Raw genomic sequence first — 21,388 nt, 5'->3', positions numbered from 1 at the left:
TAGGACATGGAAATCTCTTAGGCGGCAGTGTCGTCCATCCTGCTCTCCGAAGCTTCCAGTAGTGAGGACCACATGTGGTTTGATAAGTACATAGGACATATCTCCCAGGATTGAGCCCTAGTTACTTAAGACTAACCTCATTCATAAAGGTTTTGTTTTTATTAGTACTTTCTGAAGCCTGGGGAATCTGTCAAAGCAGTTGTTAGAAGCTGGCATGAGTTAATAAAAAACAGTATCTTTGCACTGGGAAAAGTGAAAAGATTTGTGACAACATTAACTGGCATTTCCGATGAGGAATTATTACAGAATCTGCAATTATAAATCTGACATGACACTGACAGTTGCAAGAGAAATGGCACATCACTTAGAAATTATTAAAAAGTCAGGTAACTGATCAAAGGGCTCTGAAAGACCTTTAAGAGGTCACTCATAAATACTGCTATCCAAGAAAAGTTCATAAGCAAAACAAACATGCAAAGCCAAATCATGTGGCACTTGGTAAAAGCAGCAGGTAGTGATGTGTGATAATGCCCATAGTGAGATAGTGAGAATAACTGCTGAACCAAGAATGCAAACAAGGAACATGGCACAAAATGGGTTACTTTGTAGCACTGTGCATAACCAAAGGGACTGAAGAGTGAAGCATTGTACAGGATACTGAGGCATCTGTCTCCACAAGCTCAGACTTGTGTAGTGACAATGCAGAAAAGCAGAGCAGGGTGAATTTTCTAATTCAAAGCAAACTATGCAACTAAAACAGATTCAAGAATCAATATAATAGACGTAACTATTTTAGATGTCTAAAACTGTATTACTGACCAATCCAAACAATCCCTGCCCCCACTTAGTTTAGATAGCCTTGGAGGAAAACTTAGATAACTAAGGTAGTGATTTAGGTGGTTGTGTAGATTGCAGCACTTTGAAAATGTGATGTACTAGATAAGTGGATCTGGTAAAATATTAGCTGAATAACATATTTATCTAATCTTGTGTTATTTTTCAATTAATGTATTTGATTTTTGTTCTTAATTATTCACCCAGTTGATAGAACTAGATGGATAATTTGGGGATATTCATGAATTTCTACAAATTTTATTACTTTAAAAAATATTATTTCCAAATGATTTTGTTGTCTTTCTCAAAGCTCTATTTATAAGTGTTGTGGTATAAGATGCTGTACAATTAGGGTGACCAGACGGCAAGTGTGAAAAATCAGGATGGAGGTGGACGTAATAGGTGCCTATATACAACAAAGCTCCGTATACCGGGACTGTCCCTATAAAATTGGAACATCTCGTCACCCTATGTACAATTGCTAAAGTGATTAATAATACAAATTTCTTTATTACTTTTGTTACAGATGAGGCCAAACACCAAGACTGGGTTTACAGATTCACTGTGTGATATTGGGATTATAAGAAACTCATTGACTCATAATTATTCTGCAACACTGAGACTGGACTGAAACAAAGAACCCAAGGACCATATGTTCCCTTTCCACAGAAAATTAGTTTCTTTCCTGCTGGCCATCTGCAGAGGTCGAGAGACAGCAAACATTCTTACTAGTCTGGTCACTGGCAGGAAGAAGTGAGCATGCCTCCCTGCAGGCTCCTTTTCTGTTTTACCCCTCCCCATTTTTTTTCCCATGCTGTTTCACTCTTTGGCTGTCCACCACCACCGGATCTAGTAGGCTGTCCCCGCCCACACATCTAGTGACTCTCACGATCTTATCTCTTTCTTCTCTCCATCATCTTGGGAGGCCAGCATGGGGTCACCCACACCCACACCGAGCATTGCCAGCCCTAAGAGTTCAAAAATCATTAGTCAGCCTCCAAAAATCATGAGATTAGCTTACAATCACGTGATATTTATGTAAGCAGGGTCTGAATGAGCTCTCCCGGGTAGGGTGACCAGACAGCAAGTGTGAAAAATCGGGACAGAGGGTGGGAAGTAATAGGAGCCTATATAAGAAAAAGCCCCAAATATCGGGACTGTCCCTATAAAATCGGGACATCTGGTCACCCTACTCCCATGACAGTTAGCTGGGGAGGGGAAAAGGCTTCAGGACAAGACTGTATTTACATGAACACACCCACTCTGCCTAGGTATCAGCAGACAGAGCTGTGTTGCCCAAAGCGATCAATTTTGGCTGGTGTGATAAATAAAGGGGGGGATAGCTCCTTCTGATGGACACCCAGCCAGCCAGTTAGCTGTAAAATCCCTCTTGGTAGCTGTTCTTTACTTGCTTTACCTGTAAAGAAAAAAAAGTGGGCACCTGAGCAAAAGAGCCAATGGGAAGGTAGAACTTTTTAAAATTGGGAAATGAATTTTCCTTTTGTCTGTTGTTCTCTGGGCTGGAGGAACAGATTAGCTATGCTATAAGCAACTTAAGACAGATACGATCATAAATCATCAGATCATGCCTAGAACTACTTATCTGAACTCCAAATGTGTAAGTAGATCAGAATGTTTAGCTAGACGCGATTAGGGTTATTTCTTTTATTTCTTATTGGCTTGTGGACTCCTCTGTGCTAACCCCAGATGCTTTTGTTTGCTTGTAACCTTTAAGCTGAAGCCCAAAGAAATCTATTTTGGTTGCTTGATTTTTGGAATTGCTCTCTTAAAATCTAGCAAAAGTCTAAAGTTCCAGATGTCTAAGTTCTTTCTTTTTGTTTTTAATAAAATTTACCTTTTTTAAGAACAGGATTGGATTTTGGTGTCCTAAGATGTTTGTGCATGTTGTTTAGCTGATAGCCACAGCTAATTTCCTTTGTTTACTTTCTCAGCTCTTCCTCCGAGCAGAGGGTGAAAGGGCTTGAGGGCACCCCACAGGCAGGAATTCCCAAGTGCTCTTTCCTGGGCTCAAAGATTTTTTTTTTGCATTTGGGTTGTGGCAGCGTTTACCAAACCAAGGTCAGAGAAAAGCTGTAATCTTGGGAGTTTAATACAAGCCTGGAGTGGCAAGTATTAATTTTTTTAATCCTTGCGGGCCCCACTTCTGCACTCGAAATGACAGAGTTGGGATTCAGCCTTGACAGCTGGTGCTGGGTTACAAATCAATTTAGTACTGAATGCAGATGTAATAAAATGTTATCTTTTTCGTATATGTAAAGGGCAGCAGACCTGTGCTTACCTTGTCCTGATTGAGGGGGTCACACTCAACTGAAATGAACTCGCTGAGCAGGGGGCTCGGATGCCAGACCCTTGTGAAAAGAAGCCTCTGGTTCTGGCTACTGTGAGAGACAGGATAGTGGTCTGATTCCATCTGGCAATTCCTATGTTCCTAAAACAAAGTACAACTTTCCATGGGAATGTTATGGACATTGTGTGGCTGGATCTGTCTACATTATGTGTATCAGGGATAGTAACATGTCCTTAGTCAATGTTTTAACTCATGAGGATGTCCTACTACATTTTTGTTGCCATTTCTATGTTTTGTTTTCACTCTGTGCCCCAGGAGTCATGTAAGAATATGAGACAAATTGGTTACAGGAATGTTAGGTGATGTCAGTTGATACTGACTTCAGTAGGCTTTTTGGATCAGGACCTTAAACTTCAAACTAATGAGAATTAGAGAGATAAGGTGGGCCAGGTAATATTGGTCTGGTCTAATACAAGATATTAGCTCACCCACCTTGTCTCTCTAATATCCTGGGACAGACACAGCTACAACTATACTGCATACAACTAATGAGAATAACAGTCACATATGAAATTGTGAAGCAGTTTTCCACAGGGAAGTACTTAATTCCAAAAATGGTGGTGCACAAGTACTGTATTCTCAATACTTGGCACTTCAAATGGATTTTGTGCTCCTAATTTTTCCAGCACAAAACAAATGAAGTATATACCGCAGAGACAATGGGATGATTTTTAAAAACAGTGTTACATTGCAATGACTTGAATTTATCCAGAAATAGAAACCAATTGTGAATAATGGTAAGAGATTCATTGACCACTTTACGGAACTGTGAGAACATTTCCTGATATCTGCATAATGCTAGATCCAGGTGGAGCTGCTGTGGGACATCAGGCTGTGGTAGTGGGACAGGGCACTGGTTTGCAGGTGTTTTGCAGTTGTGATGTGGAGGCACCATTTTGGAGCTGCAGCATGTTGTGCAGTGGTGCAGAGTGCCATGCTGTGGTGTTGTGATATCACAGAACTGGGACGTTGTGTTGAAGTGCTGCAATTTGTCCACTGTGCGGCAAAAGGGTGTTGTGCTGCATGAGCTTTTGTTGTGGTGCTGGGCCACATTGAGGTACGGGGGGGGGGCATTATGTTTGGCAAGGCGTTATGCTATGGTGCTTGCAGGGCATTGTGGTAAGGAGGCACCACACTGGGGTGGCATTGAGATGTGATGTTGTGAGGTGCTGGGTGTCTGGATTGCTGCAGGGCATGGTGCTGTTGGGCATTAGGTGTGCTAGGTATTAGGAGGCACAGTGGTCAGGGTGTTGAGATGAGATGACATGGTACCTGCACATTATGCTAAGGGAAGTATCACAGAGTGGCGCTGTGAGGTTTTGGCCTGTCAGAGCACTGCAGGAAATGGTGCTGGGCGTTATGCTGCATTGCAGTGGGTTGGACAAGGCCCAGGCTGGGCGGTGCGAGGCACGGTCTGCAGGCAGGCAGGCAGCTGCGGTGGTTCAGGGCGTTGCACTCGGACACTGGCCGGGAGAGAGGAAGGGGTCACGGTGCTGTGCTATGTCCGGCTGCTGGGGGTGGGGGCTGTTCCGCGCTGTGGTGCGGGGTCCCCTTGAGGGAAAAGCCGCGCCCTGGGCACGGAGCGAGCTGCCCCTCCCCACCCTGGGCGGGGACGTTCCGAGCCCCTGGCGCCTTCGCTCTCCTCCCCTACCCCGCCCTTGCGGCCTGCCTGGGCGCGTTCCGCTGGCTCCGCATGTCGGTTAGGTCTGTCCCGAGGCGGCCTCCGTAGTAGGGGCTGTTCTCGGCGGGGTTTGAGGGCTGGGGCGGCGCGCGGTTTTCAACCCCGCTCTGCCTGGGCCCCGCAGCGATGAGTCTCTGGGTGGACAAGTACCGGCCCTGCGCCCTCGGCAGGGTGGATTATCACCGCGAGCAGGCGGCCCAGCTCCGCAACCTGGTGAGGGACCAGCCCCCGCCCTCTGCCCCCCACCCCCGGGCCGCGAGGGGAGCCCCGGCTACCCCCCTCGGGTAACCCCTCCCCAGGACCGCGGCCCATTCCGGTAACCCCGCCCCCTTCTCCCGTCTGGTACCTCCTCAGAACCGCGGCCCATCTGGTACCACTGCCTCCCTGCTACCCCCCATCTCCCCCTGGCCCTGCTTCCCTGCGCTGTCCCCATCCCCCCCATCTCTCAGGGTGGCACGGGAACCGCCCCAGCCCCCGGGGCAGCGGGGGGCGCCCTCTTTAAACAAAACAAATGCCCCTCAGTAGCACTGTTAGGGGTCTCCTGGGGCTGGGCCAGGCACCTCAGCTTTACTGGTGAGGGGCTGCCCCCTAAGTGCTGGCTTAGAGTCTGAATCTCTTCCCAGTCGCGCACGGCTGCCCACAGAGCAGACTCTGCCCTCTAGTTATTGGTGCTAAGTTCCTGCTTGCTTTGCTTAGGGAGGAGAATAAGGCGATGAAGTTTTGCAAACTCTCTTTGTGCATGTGACTTTGTTTTATTAAAGCAGGGGGTAGAGCTGCAGTTTGTGTTACATCTGCCTCAGGTAGCAGGATGGTAACATCACACCTACCTGCCATTCAATACTGCATTTATCTCTGTTACAATACAAAATGACAAGTGCAATAACTGAATAACAATAACAGTCCGGTTGGGAAGAAACTGTGCACTGTAATACAGTCACTCTATTGGAAATGTATATCCTGCCAATATGAAAACTGATAATGAGGAAATAATTTGTTTACAGTCCACATAGTATTTCCTGGCCCTCACTATGACCATTTAATCCCTGCCACAAACAATAAATAGAACTCTTTTCATCTTCAGTGTGCTTTACAAACAATTAATGGTAACAGCTGATAGCCAGACTTAAAATGACACCTGTTCTTTGACCTAGGATGGCACCTTGCAGTGTTGTCTCCACAGCAGTGTTAGCTCAAGGTACAACTGGAATTTTGCCCAACTTCCTTTCTACACACAAATATCTCTAGCTTGAGTTCTAACTGGCTTGTCTGATGTAGGTGTTTGATGTTCCTGTGCTTTAGTAGTGCAGTGGGGATGAGCAGTAAGTTACAACTCATCAGATGTTTATCCAATGAAGCTACTAATCCAGCCACCATTTTGCTGATCAAATTGCCCTGCTAGTTTGAATGTTGTTTTACAGTGTGGTCACTCTCAAGCTTGGTCTACACTTAAGTTATGTCAGCATAGCTACATTGGTCCAAGATATGGAAAAAAATACCCATACCCCGACCAACATAGATATGTCAACAAAACCTCCAGTGCAGCTATGTTGGCGGAAGAGGGGTTCTGTCAACATTCATAACATTGTTTGTGGAGGTGATGTTCCTACACTGATCTACTCCTGTAGGTGTAGGCTGCATCTACAGCACAGGGCTGTGTTGGCATACCTATGTTGACATAGGTTCTGTAGTACTGTAGACATACCCACACTTGAGCTAGGCTAGCAACTCATATGTAATAACTCAAACTAACTTGCAGTGAAGACAAGCCCTGACATGTAGGGGGAAAAAACTTTTCTCTTCTCTAGAATGCATTCATTCCATGCAAAGGTTTGCAAGCATTTTACGTGTGTTATTGAATTAAGCCTCACACCATCACTATTACCATTAAGCAGATGGGAGAGGAAAGAGGCACAAAGCGATTTATTAGCATGATTTTCAGAAATGCAGAGCACTCACATCATACATTAACTTCTATGGAAGCTTTGTTGTCCAGCACTTCTGAAATCATCAGATCATAAATGACTTGGTCAAGGTCACAGGGATTAAGGTCAAAGATGGGAATAAAACCCATGGGTACAAAACTGTTCAAGCCCCCAGATGTCCTGAGTCTTATCCGGATTGTCCTAGATTCACTCTTTGAATTCTGTACTTCTTGATATATCTAACTAAAACTAGCTTTGAAGCTAGGTTTTAGTGAAATATTTTTTAAACTGGCTACTGGCACTCTCAGAAACAAAAACTGTTTTTGTCATTTTAAAGAGACACTCAACTTAAAAATTATGCTTTTGTTTGACTAGCTTTATATTGTTAAAGGTAATACTCATAGTATATTGTAGCTGAAAGAGAGCAGAGACACAGTTTTCTCTATTTTTAGTTTATTTTGTGGATAGTTTTGCTGTTTCCCTGTGTCAGTCTGTTTTCTCATTTGTGAAAGCTTTTCACTTAGCAACAAGTGGGATGGAAACATATTTTTAAAAAGATGAAAGTGACTGTGTAACCACAAAAATTGGCTGGAGTCTCAGGAGCAAATGTAATACCTGAAAGTACTTCAAACTTTCTAAAAAAAACAAACAAAACAAAGCATCATCTTTAATTTTCAGAGGCGCACAGCATATATGATGGAAGTATACCTCGAAGAAAGAAGTTCAAAAAGCCACTAATTCTGGGCTATATTTTTAAATTGGAATACTGTAGAATTGTATATGAAAAATTACTTAATAGTAATGTTGTAAGGAAAGTCCTCATCTGATGCAGTTTGTTAATTTTCTAGCATAGGGGAAACTTTACTATAATTAGTTTTATTGCACTGTTTGCAGGTTCAGTGTGGTGACTTCCCTCATCTGTTAGTGTATGGACCATCTGGAGCTGGAAAAAAGACCAGGATAATGTGTTTGTTAAGGGAGCTGTATGGTGGAGGAGTGGAGAAACTGAGAATTGAACATCAGAGCATAACAGTAAGAAATTTATCCTGTGCATTTTTTAAAGAAAATAATTGTGTATATATACATCCTCTCTTTTATATACTAGAATGCTGAGTATGTATTCCTATAGAGAGGTCCACAATAGTAAAAACAAAAGTCAATATAATTCCAAAATGTTCAGATTTCTTCACCTCGGTAGAAAGTTCAAGCTACTTATAAAATTGGTCACTTGAACATTTTCCTTTGACCAAGTGAATTTTAGTTTGTCAGTCTCCCTCACACTTGCACTTTGTGGCCAGGCTGCAGTGCAGGGTATGTCCTTAGCATTAAGTACTGAGGACCAGATTCTGATGTTGATTTCTTTCATGTTGCTTTTATTGGCATTACTTTGAATGTACTTGTGTATTTGAGATCAGAATTGGGCCCAGCGCTTGAATTTTTGCTTCAGGTTAACTCAAATCTATCAATTGAGAGTTAATCTATGCTGTGGCCCTTACTTATAAACCATTAATGTTATCTTTCTCCCATTTATGTTTGTCATAATTTGTTATCTAATCATTCCCATAGTGACAGTTTCAACAGGAGAAGAGATCTGTTTCAGTAATTAGCTGCCTGGGGAACAAGGCAGCCACGTGAAATCTATTGTTTAAGATGCTGTGTTATCAATTAAAAGTCCTTATTGGGAAGGAGAGAGTTTTAAGGGGTGACTGGATCAGTCTAAGTACTTACTTGGGAAACAGATATTTGATAATAAAGATCTTGTCAATCTAGCAGACAAAGGTATAAGAAGATCCAGTGGCTGGAAATTGAAGCTAGAAAAGTTCAGACTAGAAATAAGGCACAAATGTTTAACAATGAGGGTAATTAACCATGGGAACAACTTACCAACAGTGGTTGTGGATTCTTCACTACTGGCAAATTTTAAATTGAGTGAACTCTAGAGCATGTCTTGTAGAAAAGCATTCAAACAGGAATTAATTCAGAGACTGTGGCCTGTGTTATACAGGTCAGACTAGATGATCACAGTAGTCCTGACTACATAATAATGAATCTATGAATCAGCAAAATCATCAGAGGAACACTAAAATATCATAGTATGGTAAATAGAATTTCTCCTGTTATTACTTCTTAATTCCTTCAGCAGTGGTCTGAATATCATATTTGGTATGGTAGGTAGAGCATTATCGCTGATTCTGACATCTTATTACAAGGTAGTTTTTCTTATTCATTGCTGTTACTTAAAGGAAATAATTTAGTAACCATTGTATCTATAGCACATTATCATGTCCAGAATCTCTATTAATTCTGATAGTAGATCAACTCTTGTAGTAAACAGCCATCAATATATTTTTAGAGGTTTAACCACATCCCAATACTCCTGACCTCCACTCACATGGGGAGAAAGATGTATGAACCTGAACCCAAATCCAGGTCTTTTGCCATAATGCTGCTGCCAAGCTACTAGATCTGCCAATTATAATTCTTCAAATCCAAAAACTGACTTTTTTTTATATTAAAATAAGATGCTTTGAAATCTAACTTTTTTATTTTCTACACAGACACCCTCTAAAAAGAAAATTGAAATTAGCACCATTGCAAGCAATTATCATCTTGAAGTTAACCCAAGGTAAGTTCATAATAAAAAGAATATTTAAGTAGGATATTATACTTGAATGACCACATTTTCAAAAAGCCTTGATTTCTAAGGATTCAACCTCTTACTCAAGCAAGTAGTTCCTTTGAAGAAAAACTTTTGTTTGCAGATTTAGGCCCTAAATGTGCAAACCAGGTTTTTGAAATACATGATTTTGGATGATGAAAAACTTGGATTTCCTATGTTCATCTAGTAGTTTGCTGTCTTACCAGCAGATTGTGCATAAAATGTGAGTGTTAGGTCTTACAAACAGGTGGATCTGAAAATTCAGAGGTCAAGTTAAGGCAATTTTGAAAACATGGCCCTGAATTATTTTTATTTTTGTTCCCCCTTTAATAAGAATGCAAAAACTAATGTTAAAAGTAAGTGTGGTGTACAAAGTATTTTGTAATACAAAAAAAGCTCAAGTGTGTTTCTGGTCTAAAATACGGAAAATTTTAGTGTTCCTCTGACGATATTGCTGATTCATAGATTCATGATTATATAGTCAGAAGGACTATTGTGATCATGTAGTCCGAACTCCTGTATAACACAGGCCACAGGACTTCTGATAATATAAGTTGACTTTTTCCTAATGTTTTAGAAACTACTTGTAGATGTATAGAATTTAAATATTCTACTCCAAATGCAAATATCCTAAAATATAGATTAACTACCTATTGAATGTATACAATACCAGTGTCTGCTTTAGTGTTTGTTAGTATCAATGTTGTTTACCCTTGTGCTTTATTGATCGGAGCTAAAACCTAACAGTTTGAATAATTACATTTTGAGTTGGACATATGTATCTTTCCATGTGTATGTAACCGAACAAACAACATATAAATCTGTGTTCTACTAATGTTCATGAATGTCAGTATCAGTACCACCTATAGAATTCTGATTGAATTATCACTCCATGTTCAGTGAAGTAGTATGGTACATTTAAGTAATATGGAGCATAGTAAAAGGTCAACGGAGAGAAAATGAACTTAAAGAAAAGGGGGTGGAAACATACAGGTGTTAAATCTATTATAAACGTTTGTTGAACAAAGCGGTTTTATTTCCTCCTCCAAACTGTTATACAGATTTCATCTGTGACACTCAGGACATTGCCTGCTGGTTACGTAACTTGCCATGGGCAGATGCTGTTAAATGGAGTCCCCTGTATGGAGAAGGAGAAAACAGAACATACGCTTGAATTATAACTCTGCTTTGCCTAACCTTCTTCACACTGAAATGTTCGAAACAGTAAAATAACATCAAGCTTAGCCTACCCCTTTGCCCATGGAATTATTAACCAGACTCTTTATTATAGCAGAGAGGTGCCTATATTAAAATAATTGTAGCTTAATCGCTAAGAACCTTAGAAAACTGAGTCATAAGTTAAATTTTGTATTCCTGCACTAAATTTTCTGTATGAGATATTGATGACGCCTATTGGTACTAAACCTGTTAGAACATAAGATTTTTCTCATTGAAAGTGCCTTTTGTCCTGAATACTTTTGAAAGAGCTAAAGAACCTTGAGACAACTGATCATTCCGTCAGCTGTCAAACCACTGATATATCTGTGATGACACACATCATATATCATTTCAAGGAGTAGCAACTCTATCATCTTAAAATCATACTTAAATGCCAAAACATGCAAATTAAGATATCGTATGGAGTCATATTTGATTCATAACTTGCATATTAAGTGATGAAAAACTTCTATTGTGAAATTTGGATGTCCCCAGTTCCTAAGCAAAAGCTAGTTTTAAAATGAAAATCACTTTTTTTATTGGTTGTAGCCACAGAGGTAGGCTTTTTTAATGTACTGCATTTGTGAGTCACTGAAAGTGTATGGCACTGGGAAGCCTCTGTATTCCATGTTGCTTAGTCCTGATATCAGTTTTATCACTTGTTGTTTGGCACCCAAATTGGGAATCCATACATTCTTTGAACTTATCACTAAATGTTGCATGGCATTTGGATCAACTGCTCAGTTATACGGTCAGAAGGATCTAAAAAGCCATTGCAGAGAATTCATGGTTTTCTTTTGTAAGAACACTAAGTTTTTTGGTTGTGGGGGAGAGTTGGCTTCAGTCCTATACCTGAAATAGCCATCCGTGACAATGGTGACACTGGTAAACTTCCCATTGCTGGAGAATCCATTTTTCTCCTACACCCTAATGCTTTGTGAGTTTCCCCTCTCCTTGTAATGACACCCCTGGAGGGTACATCTCCAGGGGGTGAACGAACTTGGGACCTTTGGATCTAAAAGCATCCAGTAGCTTGAAGCCAGTAGCAGAATCGTAAGCTCCTATGGGTGGTATAGCAGCTAGATGAGGACAGAGAGCCACACTTTTAGTGTGGGTTACATTGAAATAATTTAGAAAATAAACATGCCCACGTTTTCTGCTATAAGAGGCAAATCACCACATAGGGTGAAAAGAGAAGGGGCTACCTTCTTATAACAATTTCAGATAAAAAGAAAACAGGCAATGTTGGGGGCTGAGGAGGCATGCTTCAGAAACTTTCAAGCTGACACTAAACCTGCAGGTTCTACAACATCTCCACTTATATCTCTAGCCCTTTCCATGGCCACATGATGTGGAGGACTTTATAATGCTGGAATCGGTGTTTGTGTTCAGTGAAAGCCATGTGTCCTACTGGCTGATTTAGCATTTTTGTCAAAGACAAAATGGCCTTTTAGAAAGTTGAGAAGCAAGAAATACGTATTTATATTGCTGGTAAGAAGAGATGTTAAAAGCTGATTTCTCATACCATTACATTAAAATCATGCAGGCACAAACATAATTTGTTGCAGTTCCTAACTGGTCTCCCTCCCCACATACATATAAAATGCAAGTCTATGTACGGTATGAGTTTCAAAATATTAAGACAATAGCTTGTCAATAGCCACTTAATGTACAGATTAAATGAATTCGAAACTCAGTCCATCTTGTGTTCTTTATTTAAAAAGCTACATTTTGGGCTTTTAAAAAAAATAACTGCCTCAGTTGCTACTTAGAAGAATGTATTGCAGATATGGTGTGGGCATTTTTAAAAGAAATAAGTGTTACAACAAAATCAATTGTTATCTGAACTCTTTGTACAGTGATGCAGGAAACAGTGACCGTGTGGTAATTCAGGAGCTATTGAAGACAGTAGCACAATCCCAACAACTTGAGACAAGTACTCAAAGAGATTTTAAAGGTTAGTAAAACAAGTTAAATGTGGGCCAAAACTTTGGAGGAGAAAAACCTCTGTGACTGTTTTGACCGGGTGTGAAGATGTACTTGAGAAGTAAACATGTCTCTTCCACCTTGTATCTTCACCAGTTGCCTCAGACATTTCTCTCTTTATGACTTTGGTTTGTATTTGACAGTGAAGAGTATTTCTGTGATTGTAGCAAAAGATGTTGACGTCGCATAGATGCAGCTCTTGGTTTGCTTATTGTTACTGTGAGCCTCATATCAGCCTTCCCAAAATTTGGTCACTTTTCATGCTTCTTTGTCAGAGACTGGTGGCCATTATGGACGTATGTATGATGGTTGATAGACAGCCCATCAGTAGCAGCCTATTTCGTGTGGCATTGGTAGCAGAAGGAAATGAAGTAGGACTGAGTGTCCTTCATATATATTTGTCACTTTCATTTTCTTTATGCTGTCCCACTATGTATGAAGTGTTCAGTGCAGAAGTACTTCATACATGGAAGAATTACAGAGGGAAAGTGACTGCTAATCTAAAAGATACCAGTTTTCCTCTTCACTGTTTCCAGATATAAATTACTACAGCTGCTTTCCTCACAGAAACCAAGAAACCCCAAACCAGAGATAAATGCAAAAAGAAAAATGAGACAAACCCAAGAAAGATGAGAGAATCCAGTAGAGCAGAAATAATGTACTTGTGGTTCTCTCTTTGATATGCTATACCATTTTCTTCACAGTTCTCAGGGAAACATTAAATTTGAGCTATTACCAAACTTTAGCAATCTGCTACAATCCAGTAAAATATGCCCACTAACTACTTTGAAACATCTTTGGATAAACATGGAGAGCAATGTGCGTAAAGTGCCTCCAACGTTCAGCACAAGGGGTTTTCTACCTCCTCCACTCGTTAAATTAAAGTATGAGTTTGTAATCAAAGGAGTGTACTGATAAACTATTTGCTTTAATACTTCCTTACACCATAGGTTCTCAGAAAATTCAGCTGCAACCCTTCCTTAAAATTCTTGGGAAAACACTGCTAGTTACTGTATTAGCCACAGTATAAGCAGTACAGTGACTGTCTTGGCCTTCAAACCTCATTTGATTATTTGCATCACAGTAGCACCTACAGTCCCTGCCTTGAGAGCAAAATGTAAATAGGCAAGACTGATGAGGAGTAGGAGGTAAACAGATGTAGAAGGTGAAGTGGCTTGATCAAGGTATCTCCTCATCTCAGTGACAGCTGAAAATAGAACCCAGATCTTCTGAGTCCCCACACATGGGACCACATTGCACCTTGCTTGCTGTGTGCCTTGCTTCATTATCTTTCTAAAACTTAAACAAAAAATTACTTTTAAATTTACTGTGAAACTCTTCTAATAAAGATAATTTACCTTTTTTTCCCCTCTTGCAGTGGTGCTGCTGACAGAAGTTGATAAACTTACTAAAGATGCTCAGCATGCGTTGCGAAGAACCATGGAGAAGTATATGGCCACCTGCAGATTGATCCTGTGTTGCAATTCCGTTTCAAAAATCATTGCACCTATTCAAAGCAGATGTCTGGCAGTCCGAGTGCCTGCTCCCAGTATTGAAGATGTAGGTTTGGAAGCAAAAATGAGCCTCCAGTAGAAACTTCATCAGCCAAGTTTTTACTGTGTGTATGTAAAGTATATTACAGAAAATGACCCGTCTCTGTCTGTAGTCCAGGACTTGCCTTTGATCAGTATGCACAATATCCATTGAGTGGGCAAACTGGAGCTGCTCCCTTATACCTGGCTGACCTTTGCAAAAAAACGGTGGCTGTTCTAGAGATGCTTAAGCCTGAAAACAGTCTTTGGGCTATGAACTGTTTCACTAAAGAGAGACAAGATGGATGAGCTATTATCTTTTCTTGGACTTTATCCACCTTGTCTCTCTAATATCCAGGGATTGATGGCTACAACTACAATGCCTATGTTAGTTATACAGACACTCCCCGGGTTACGCGAATCCGACTTATGGAAATCCGGACTTACGGAAAAAATTCCATAAGTTCCTTACGTCTTTTTTTTTTTTTTTTTGCGCGTAATTGTCGGAGATATGTTCCCAACTTCCGCAAAATTCAAATTCCGCAAGACATTCCGGAACGGAACGCTTGCGTAAGTCAGAGAGCTTCTGTATCGTCATGGTACGTCTTTCCCATCTAGATCTGTCATGTGTTGTCCAGTGTGTGCAAGAAGGAGGGGCTGACTCTTCCTCAGGATCTGGCTCGTAGGCTAGCAGAAAAGTCTGGCAGGAATCTTCGGAAGGCACTGCTTATGTGTGAGGCTTGCAGAGTCCAGCAGTAAGTCACTGGAGAAACTAATGTAGGTTACTCTTTGTTGAAAAATACACATTCGCTCTAAGCTTGTTGCTAAAATATGAGAGATTACTTGTTGTGCAGGTATCCTTTCACTTCAGATCAGGACATCCCTGAGACAGACTGGGAGGTATATCTGAGAGAGACTGCAAATGCTATTGTCAGTCAGCAGACTCCCCAGAGGTAGGTGAAGCTATTTGGTTCTAACTGTAAATTATTAGGTTATCAGAGTACTTATGAGCGTAAGAAGTGTTTTATATTAAATGTTTTGTGGCATTTTAATAGCTTTGTACTGGAATGCCTGTGCTTTGCATCCAAAGTAAATGGGTTTAAAGCCTACAGGAGATGGCTAGATTGGATTTCAGAAACTAGTAAAGTTAGCCTCTGTCACAAAATAAATAAGCAGCACACACTGTTATGATGTGATTGTGCTGAATTTATATATCCATTATAAACACAGACCAGGTACCCTGGAGTTTTGTAGCACTAGTCTGAATTTGGAAGTCAGTTCTGGTCTGTTTTGCTCTAAATGATAAAGTGTTAAACAAGCTAAAAGTTACTTACTTCATGGTATTTAAATCATGACTGAGCTTTGTAGCCAAAAGTATATGGAAGGTTTGGGGAAAAGTATTCTGATTATTTGCCCACAGACTTCAAAATTGAGTTAGACAATAAAGTTGTCCTACTTTCTGGATGTGGTCTCATTTCTTAGTTAAAGTGAAATAAAACGTTGTTGCTACTGTGATTGTCTAACATAATTTCTCTGTATTTTCCTTATTCTCTTTTGGATTATTGGGCCAGTGTTTCAAATTGTTCTGACCCTCACTTGGTCTTATGCTCCATTCAGTTTGTCCTCTGCTTAGTATGCATTAAAATGCCACTACCAACAGCAGTCTGAAAACATCTAGTGCTGCCTGGTGTTGCTTTGTCTATGAATGTTTTGTTTCCTAGTCTCCCTTCAAGTCAATAGATAGTATCATGATGGAGCCAGAAAGCATCTTTACTTGAGCCATTAACACATGCATAAAGTTCTGGCGTGTCCTTTACTTTGTTTGGCTTGTTTTAAATAAGTTGGTGGGTAAAACCCACATTCTACCACTGCAGTGTTGTAGGACAATGATAGTATTTCCATTAACTGCAATATATTCTGAAAGTCTGGAAGGCCTGGTAGCTAAAAGGTTTTTTGATCATATACCTGTACTATTATTGTGGATTTGATACTGATGTGAAATTTTAGATGCAGTCACTGACACACAGGGTACTCTCCTTTTTCCCCTATGACTCAGTGCCAGTGTAAAGTTATCTAGAAGATTTAAACTTGTACATTGCAATAATGAGCCAGTTATTTTTCTTTCATCAAGCCATTGTGTGGAGTCAAAGCATTGAAACCATATGAATGGTGGAGGCCATATAGCCTGGGGAATCTGGCACTGATCTATTAAATGGCAGTTTCTAGCATACAGATCTGATTTTTCTACTGTATTATCTGTAAAGATCCAAAAACATTTACCTCTTCAAATCCGTCATCTCTAAGGCAAGTTTTTCTTCAGACATAAGGAACAAGGATTGTCTTTTGTTGCTGAGAGTTCCAGCATATAATTTTCTACTTCTCTACAAAGTATCAAACCAGATCTTCTCGTTGAAAAATTTGACACTTCAGTTACGCTGGAAATTAAATCCATCACCAAATTCAATGTATCCACAAATTTTCATATCTTAATCTTCTTCAGAATGTCTCTAATTTGGGCTGCATCGTGCTCTGGCCCAATTTCTGTAGTTTGTACCAAATTATGATGATTTTCAAACATTATCTCAGTACTCTGGCTTGCGTAGTAACCTAGTCTACATGGTGAAATCCATCAACTACAGACATATTAATGAACCCATCAGCAAGCACAATAACAAAAAGTGGTAACTGGATCCTTTGTGGCTCCCTTTCAGTTGGATGCATGCAGTTAAAGTTTTTTTTAAATAGTATTGACTCATTGGGGATTACAGAAGAAATGAGTTGAATAATGGAATTGTAGATACTTATTTTTGGTTTTGCTTGATCTAGAATCATTTCAATGTGGGTGTCTGTCCTAGTGAGGCAGCGTGGCATATGTGATTTTTAGTCGCTGAACAGCTCTTTGTAACATTGTATCAGGTAACAAACTGGCTTGTTCACAGCACTTCTATTTCCAGCTGAAAATGGTGGACGTGGTTGTTCTTTTTCCATAGTACTATGAAACTTTCCTCTTTAGCTGTGAAGAGCAGTAGCGTTGGCACTAGTTCTCTGTTGCTCTGGTGCATTTATGGTCACAGGAAACAATTGCCCATTTTTTAAATATATAGTGCTGGCAGAAATACAATGGCACTATTTTGAAGCCCCAATGGGAGGCATGCTCCCTATGATTCCATTTAAACTCGAGTGCCTAGCCTTCTCCCTGCACCTCATTTAACTTGCCTAAATTAATGTATTCTGTTTTAACTGTGTATTTTTATTTATTTATTTATTTAATTCACATCCATAAATTGTTGAAACACAGAGACCAATGGATAACTACCTCCAAGCCCTCCCTAGAATCTTTGGGGAAGAATCCTTTTTTATTTTTTTTATTTTTGTAGGTGTAATTTTTAAGGAAGAAAGCTCTTGTGTTGTCACCTAAGAGTCTGACTCATAAGCTAGATATCCACAGTAATTGGAATGGAGTCAAAACTATATTTAAAAAAAAAACAACAAAAAACAATTCACAAGGTCGAGAACACACATAAGTGACATAAAGGTAAAAATAACAAATGCCAAGGCACTGTAACTGTTGTAAGATCAAATTGTCCCTAATACATTTTCTTTGTAAAGGACAAGATTCTTCTGTCATTTCCTCTACCTATTCACATTCCTCTTCCCAAATTACCTTCCTTTTGTAATGTAGCTTTTTTTTCTGTGATCTGTCTCATTGCTGTATGATCTAGAGAGGGGGGGAAAAAACAGCAATCACCCACAGTAAGTGCTAGCACTTCTGGGTATCAGACTTCAGATAAGATGAGACAAAGTGGCTATCAAGAGGCAGTTATTGCCAGGGGTGAATTTGGTGGGAATTAATCACTGGCGATTCTTCAGTAATGTGGACAAGATGACTGAAAGGTGTAAACCAGCAACATAAAAATGAATCCTGATTTCTAATCATTTTGTGGCAACTTCTCATTGAACTTGGACAAAAGTCACATTAAGAGTTTTTTTTAAAAAAGGGGCGGGGGAGTAAGAACAGCTTGTTCTGGAGCCTTATATCTTCTAGATTCAGCCTGAGCATGTCATAACTACTGTCCAAAACTTGTTTATTAACACCCTCCCCACTTCTGAATTATGTAACGTGCATGTTGAGACTGACTTTACATCGTGGGAGTACTGCAGGTTGCTTAATATTAGAGGAAGGTTTCAGGCTAAGGGAACTTAATTATGCTTGGCAGTCCATGTCTGGGGTTTCAATAACGTTGTTTAATAATAGAACAAATGTTTTTTAGAAATATAAAATAGGCTTTGTGGACATTACTGTAATACTTCATGATTTCATTTCAACAGGTTACTTGAAGTTCGTGGACGGCTTTATGAACTCTTAACCCACTGCATTCCTCCTGAGATAATAATGAAGGTAATTTAACTCCCAGCACTTACTCTGTTCACCTCAACCAGAGCTAGGAGAATCCAAACTTGGGGCAAAAGGATTAAAATTATATTTTAAAAAAAGTTTTCAGGATCATCAAAGACTGCTCAAGTGCTTAAAGTTAAGCATGTGCATAAGTGTTTGCAAGATCAGGGCCCAAGATTTTATGCTTTGTTTTGGAAAATATCTAGCACAAGGCATAGTTCAACTGTAATCTAAATAATTTAACATTAACAATAAGGTCCACCTTTTACAAGACGCAGATCAGGTAACATCTTATTAAAACAAGATCATTCTTTGAGTACCAATGGTATGCTCAGAGCTGAGAAAACATATTGGAAGACACGGTCCCTGCTTCCAAAGAGCTTGCTGTCTAAAACAGAGGGAGACATTACATCTAAACAGATGTGATACACAGGTTGGGAGTCAACTTCAAGAGTGAGTGCTTTTTTGTAAGTGTCAATGGTATTGAAAGGCCTCATGAAGGAAGTGTGATGTTTTAAGGAAGGGACAGTGGTTCAAGCATAGAAGTTGCTATGGGAGATGGAAACAAATGGAGTAACCAGGCAGGAGTTGTGGATTGTAGGCAGCATGAAAGGATACTGGAGGAAATGAAGGCAGAGTTGAGATTAAACAACAGCATTAACCTCTATTTCTATTGACAAAACACAGCTCTGATTAAATTATGGTAAAATCCTTGACATGTCAACTGACTTGTGTTCCTGACATATTCTGTTCAGTTATGCTTTTCCTTGTCCTTTTTGCCCTACTGTGGGTAGATGCCACTGAGAGCATGAGTTGTCTTGCTGTGCAAGTGCTTGGTGTGTTAAAGATAAATTCAAATACCTGTTACTAACGTGTTTGAAGACACCAATATTTGGCAGTGTCCTTAAGCCCTTAACTAACTTAAACTCTTTGTATGCAGTCCAATTGTAGCCGTGTTGGTGCTCACTTACCTTGTCTCTTACACTTTTCTTTGCATTAGAGCTGCTTCTGTGATGGCTTTATCTCCTTTTTCCTCAAATATAAAATTTTAATATCAAGGCCTTTGTCATTCTTGAGGTAAACTAGTGCAGCCGTCTCTCTCGTGTTTTTTTTTTTTTTTTTAAGTAGTCATTCTGAGCTTATTTACATCCATTCCTGATTAATGCTATTGAGATTCACTTCCCCTGTCAAATGAAGAATCCTCAAGGCTATACACTTACTTGCAGTTCCCAATGACATCAGTAGGGGTGTGTGCACAGCTTGTTAATCTATTTTTGTTGTTAGTGAGGTAGAAATTGTTTAGTTGCACCATTGTGTCACCTGATTTTACAGGATGAGGAATTTATCCTGAGAGAGAAGTTTCTGGAAAGACAATGTTTCACAAGTGTTTATGCAATTCAAACATAACATCTATCTATTGGATAGATGATGTGATGTCTGCTCTGCTGGATCACTGAGTGAGTTCAAAATCATGCTGTTACTTGCTCAGCTATTTCTAGGAAAATGATGGTATTGATTAATAGCATAGCCAACTGATTTTGGTTACAGTTGTGGTTCAATATTAAAAACGTTCAAGATCAAATAACCAAGCTCAGACAAGTTATTGTTTACAAACAAAACAGTATGATACAGGAAAGAAAGTTAATACACCACCAGTCCTTCCAGGACTTCTGTTCTCGCGGCTTACAGGGAAGGCATGTTCGCAAAATACACCGCTGTGCTACCTCTATTTATAATGGGGCTATTCACAAGCTAAAACTCTCTATCATCATCTAAGATTCCACCCATCAATTTCAACTTGTTTTCTGGTACCACCGCATACCCCTTTTTCTTTTTGTTTTGGATACAGCATTTTAGGTACTAATAGGCATGAAGGCACCTCCTGAACTTGTACCTAGGGCAGAGTACTAATGTATCTTGTCTTTGATAGGTTTCCTATTTTCTAATGCCAAAGCTGACTGAATTCAGCTTTGCAAGGTGTTGTAGGGTACTTGACTTGGGTGAACAGAATTGTGGGAAGAACATAATACATTCAGTTAACATAATTTCCCAATACCTATACATATATCATGTGTAATACTAGTGAATATAGTATATGCTATGCCTAACAATAGTATCTGCCATGCTACCCTGCTTTTGTAGTATTTCATCCTTTTAAAAACTGCCATATGTTTCTCTTCTAGGGCCTTTTGTCAGAACTTCTAAATAATTGTGATGGGCAACTAAAAGGAGAGGTTGCACAGATGGCAGCCTTCTATGAGCACCGACTGCAACTGGGCAGCAAAGCCATTTATCATCTGGAAGCATTTGTGGCAAAGTTTATGGCACTTTATAAGAAGTTTATGGAGGATGGACTAGAAGACATGATGTTCTAAGACATCACTGAACTTACATAGTATAATATATGTCACAACATTGAAAGTTCTGCTAATAACATAGTCTGCTCCTATGAGACTTATGTTGTACAAGCCATAGGTCAAAGTCAATAAAATCTCATTTATTTCATTGCATTATGATCATTGCATTTGGCAATAATAGCCAAATAAGAGCAGAACTTCGTTTATTCTGAACACTAAGTCTTCAAGGGAGCCCAGTCGTCTTTAGCTAACTAGAAAGCATGTAAGCTTTCCAGAAGGACAGTTATAGACTTTTGGGGATATCTGTCAAGATCACATTCTAAGCTCAGCAGTGTTCAGTCTAGCCAGTACCTGGCTTACAGAGAGAAACCCAGGTGCTCCATGAATTGAAGTTCGTTTTTTCCAATGTCCAATGATAGTGCATAGGTGCACACT

At 39.9% G+C, this 21,388-nt stretch overlaps 1 protein-coding gene across 2 annotated transcripts; it reads left to right on the top strand.

The window, feature by feature from the left end:
- The first annotated feature begins 2,346 nt into the window (after positions 1 to 2,346).
- RFC3 (replication factor C subunit 3) lies at positions 2,347 to 21,101 on the top strand. 2 transcript variants are annotated; one of them, XM_042842803.2, is made up of 9 exons: positions 2,347 to 2,452; positions 7,700 to 7,837; positions 9,364 to 9,431; positions 12,542 to 12,639; positions 14,047 to 14,228; positions 14,819 to 14,955; positions 15,055 to 15,153; positions 18,530 to 18,599; positions 20,780 to 21,101. In XM_042842803.2, exons 1-9 carry the CDS (start codon positions 2,420 to 2,422, stop codon positions 20,969 to 20,971), a joined length of 1,017 nt encoding a protein of 338 aa, XP_042698737.1. In that variant the 5' UTR covers positions 2,347 to 2,419; the 3' UTR covers positions 20,972 to 21,101. The 2 variants fall into 2 exon arrangements, with proteins under 2 accessions (XP_042698737.1, XP_005286669.1); XM_005286612.5 differs by lacking the exon at positions 2,347 to 2,452 and adding an exon at positions 4,473 to 5,096.
- Positions 21,102 to 21,388: the final 287 nt, after the last annotated feature.

This window comes from Chrysemys picta, chromosome 1, assembly GCF_011386835.1.
Source record: "Chrysemys picta bellii isolate R12L10 chromosome 1, ASM1138683v2, whole genome shotgun sequence".
In the NCBI taxonomy this organism is placed as follows: domain Eukaryota; kingdom Metazoa; phylum Chordata; order Testudines; family Emydidae; genus Chrysemys; species Chrysemys picta.
Note: the sequence above shows the minus strand (reverse complement) of the source record. Positions and strands in the feature narration are given on the sequence as shown.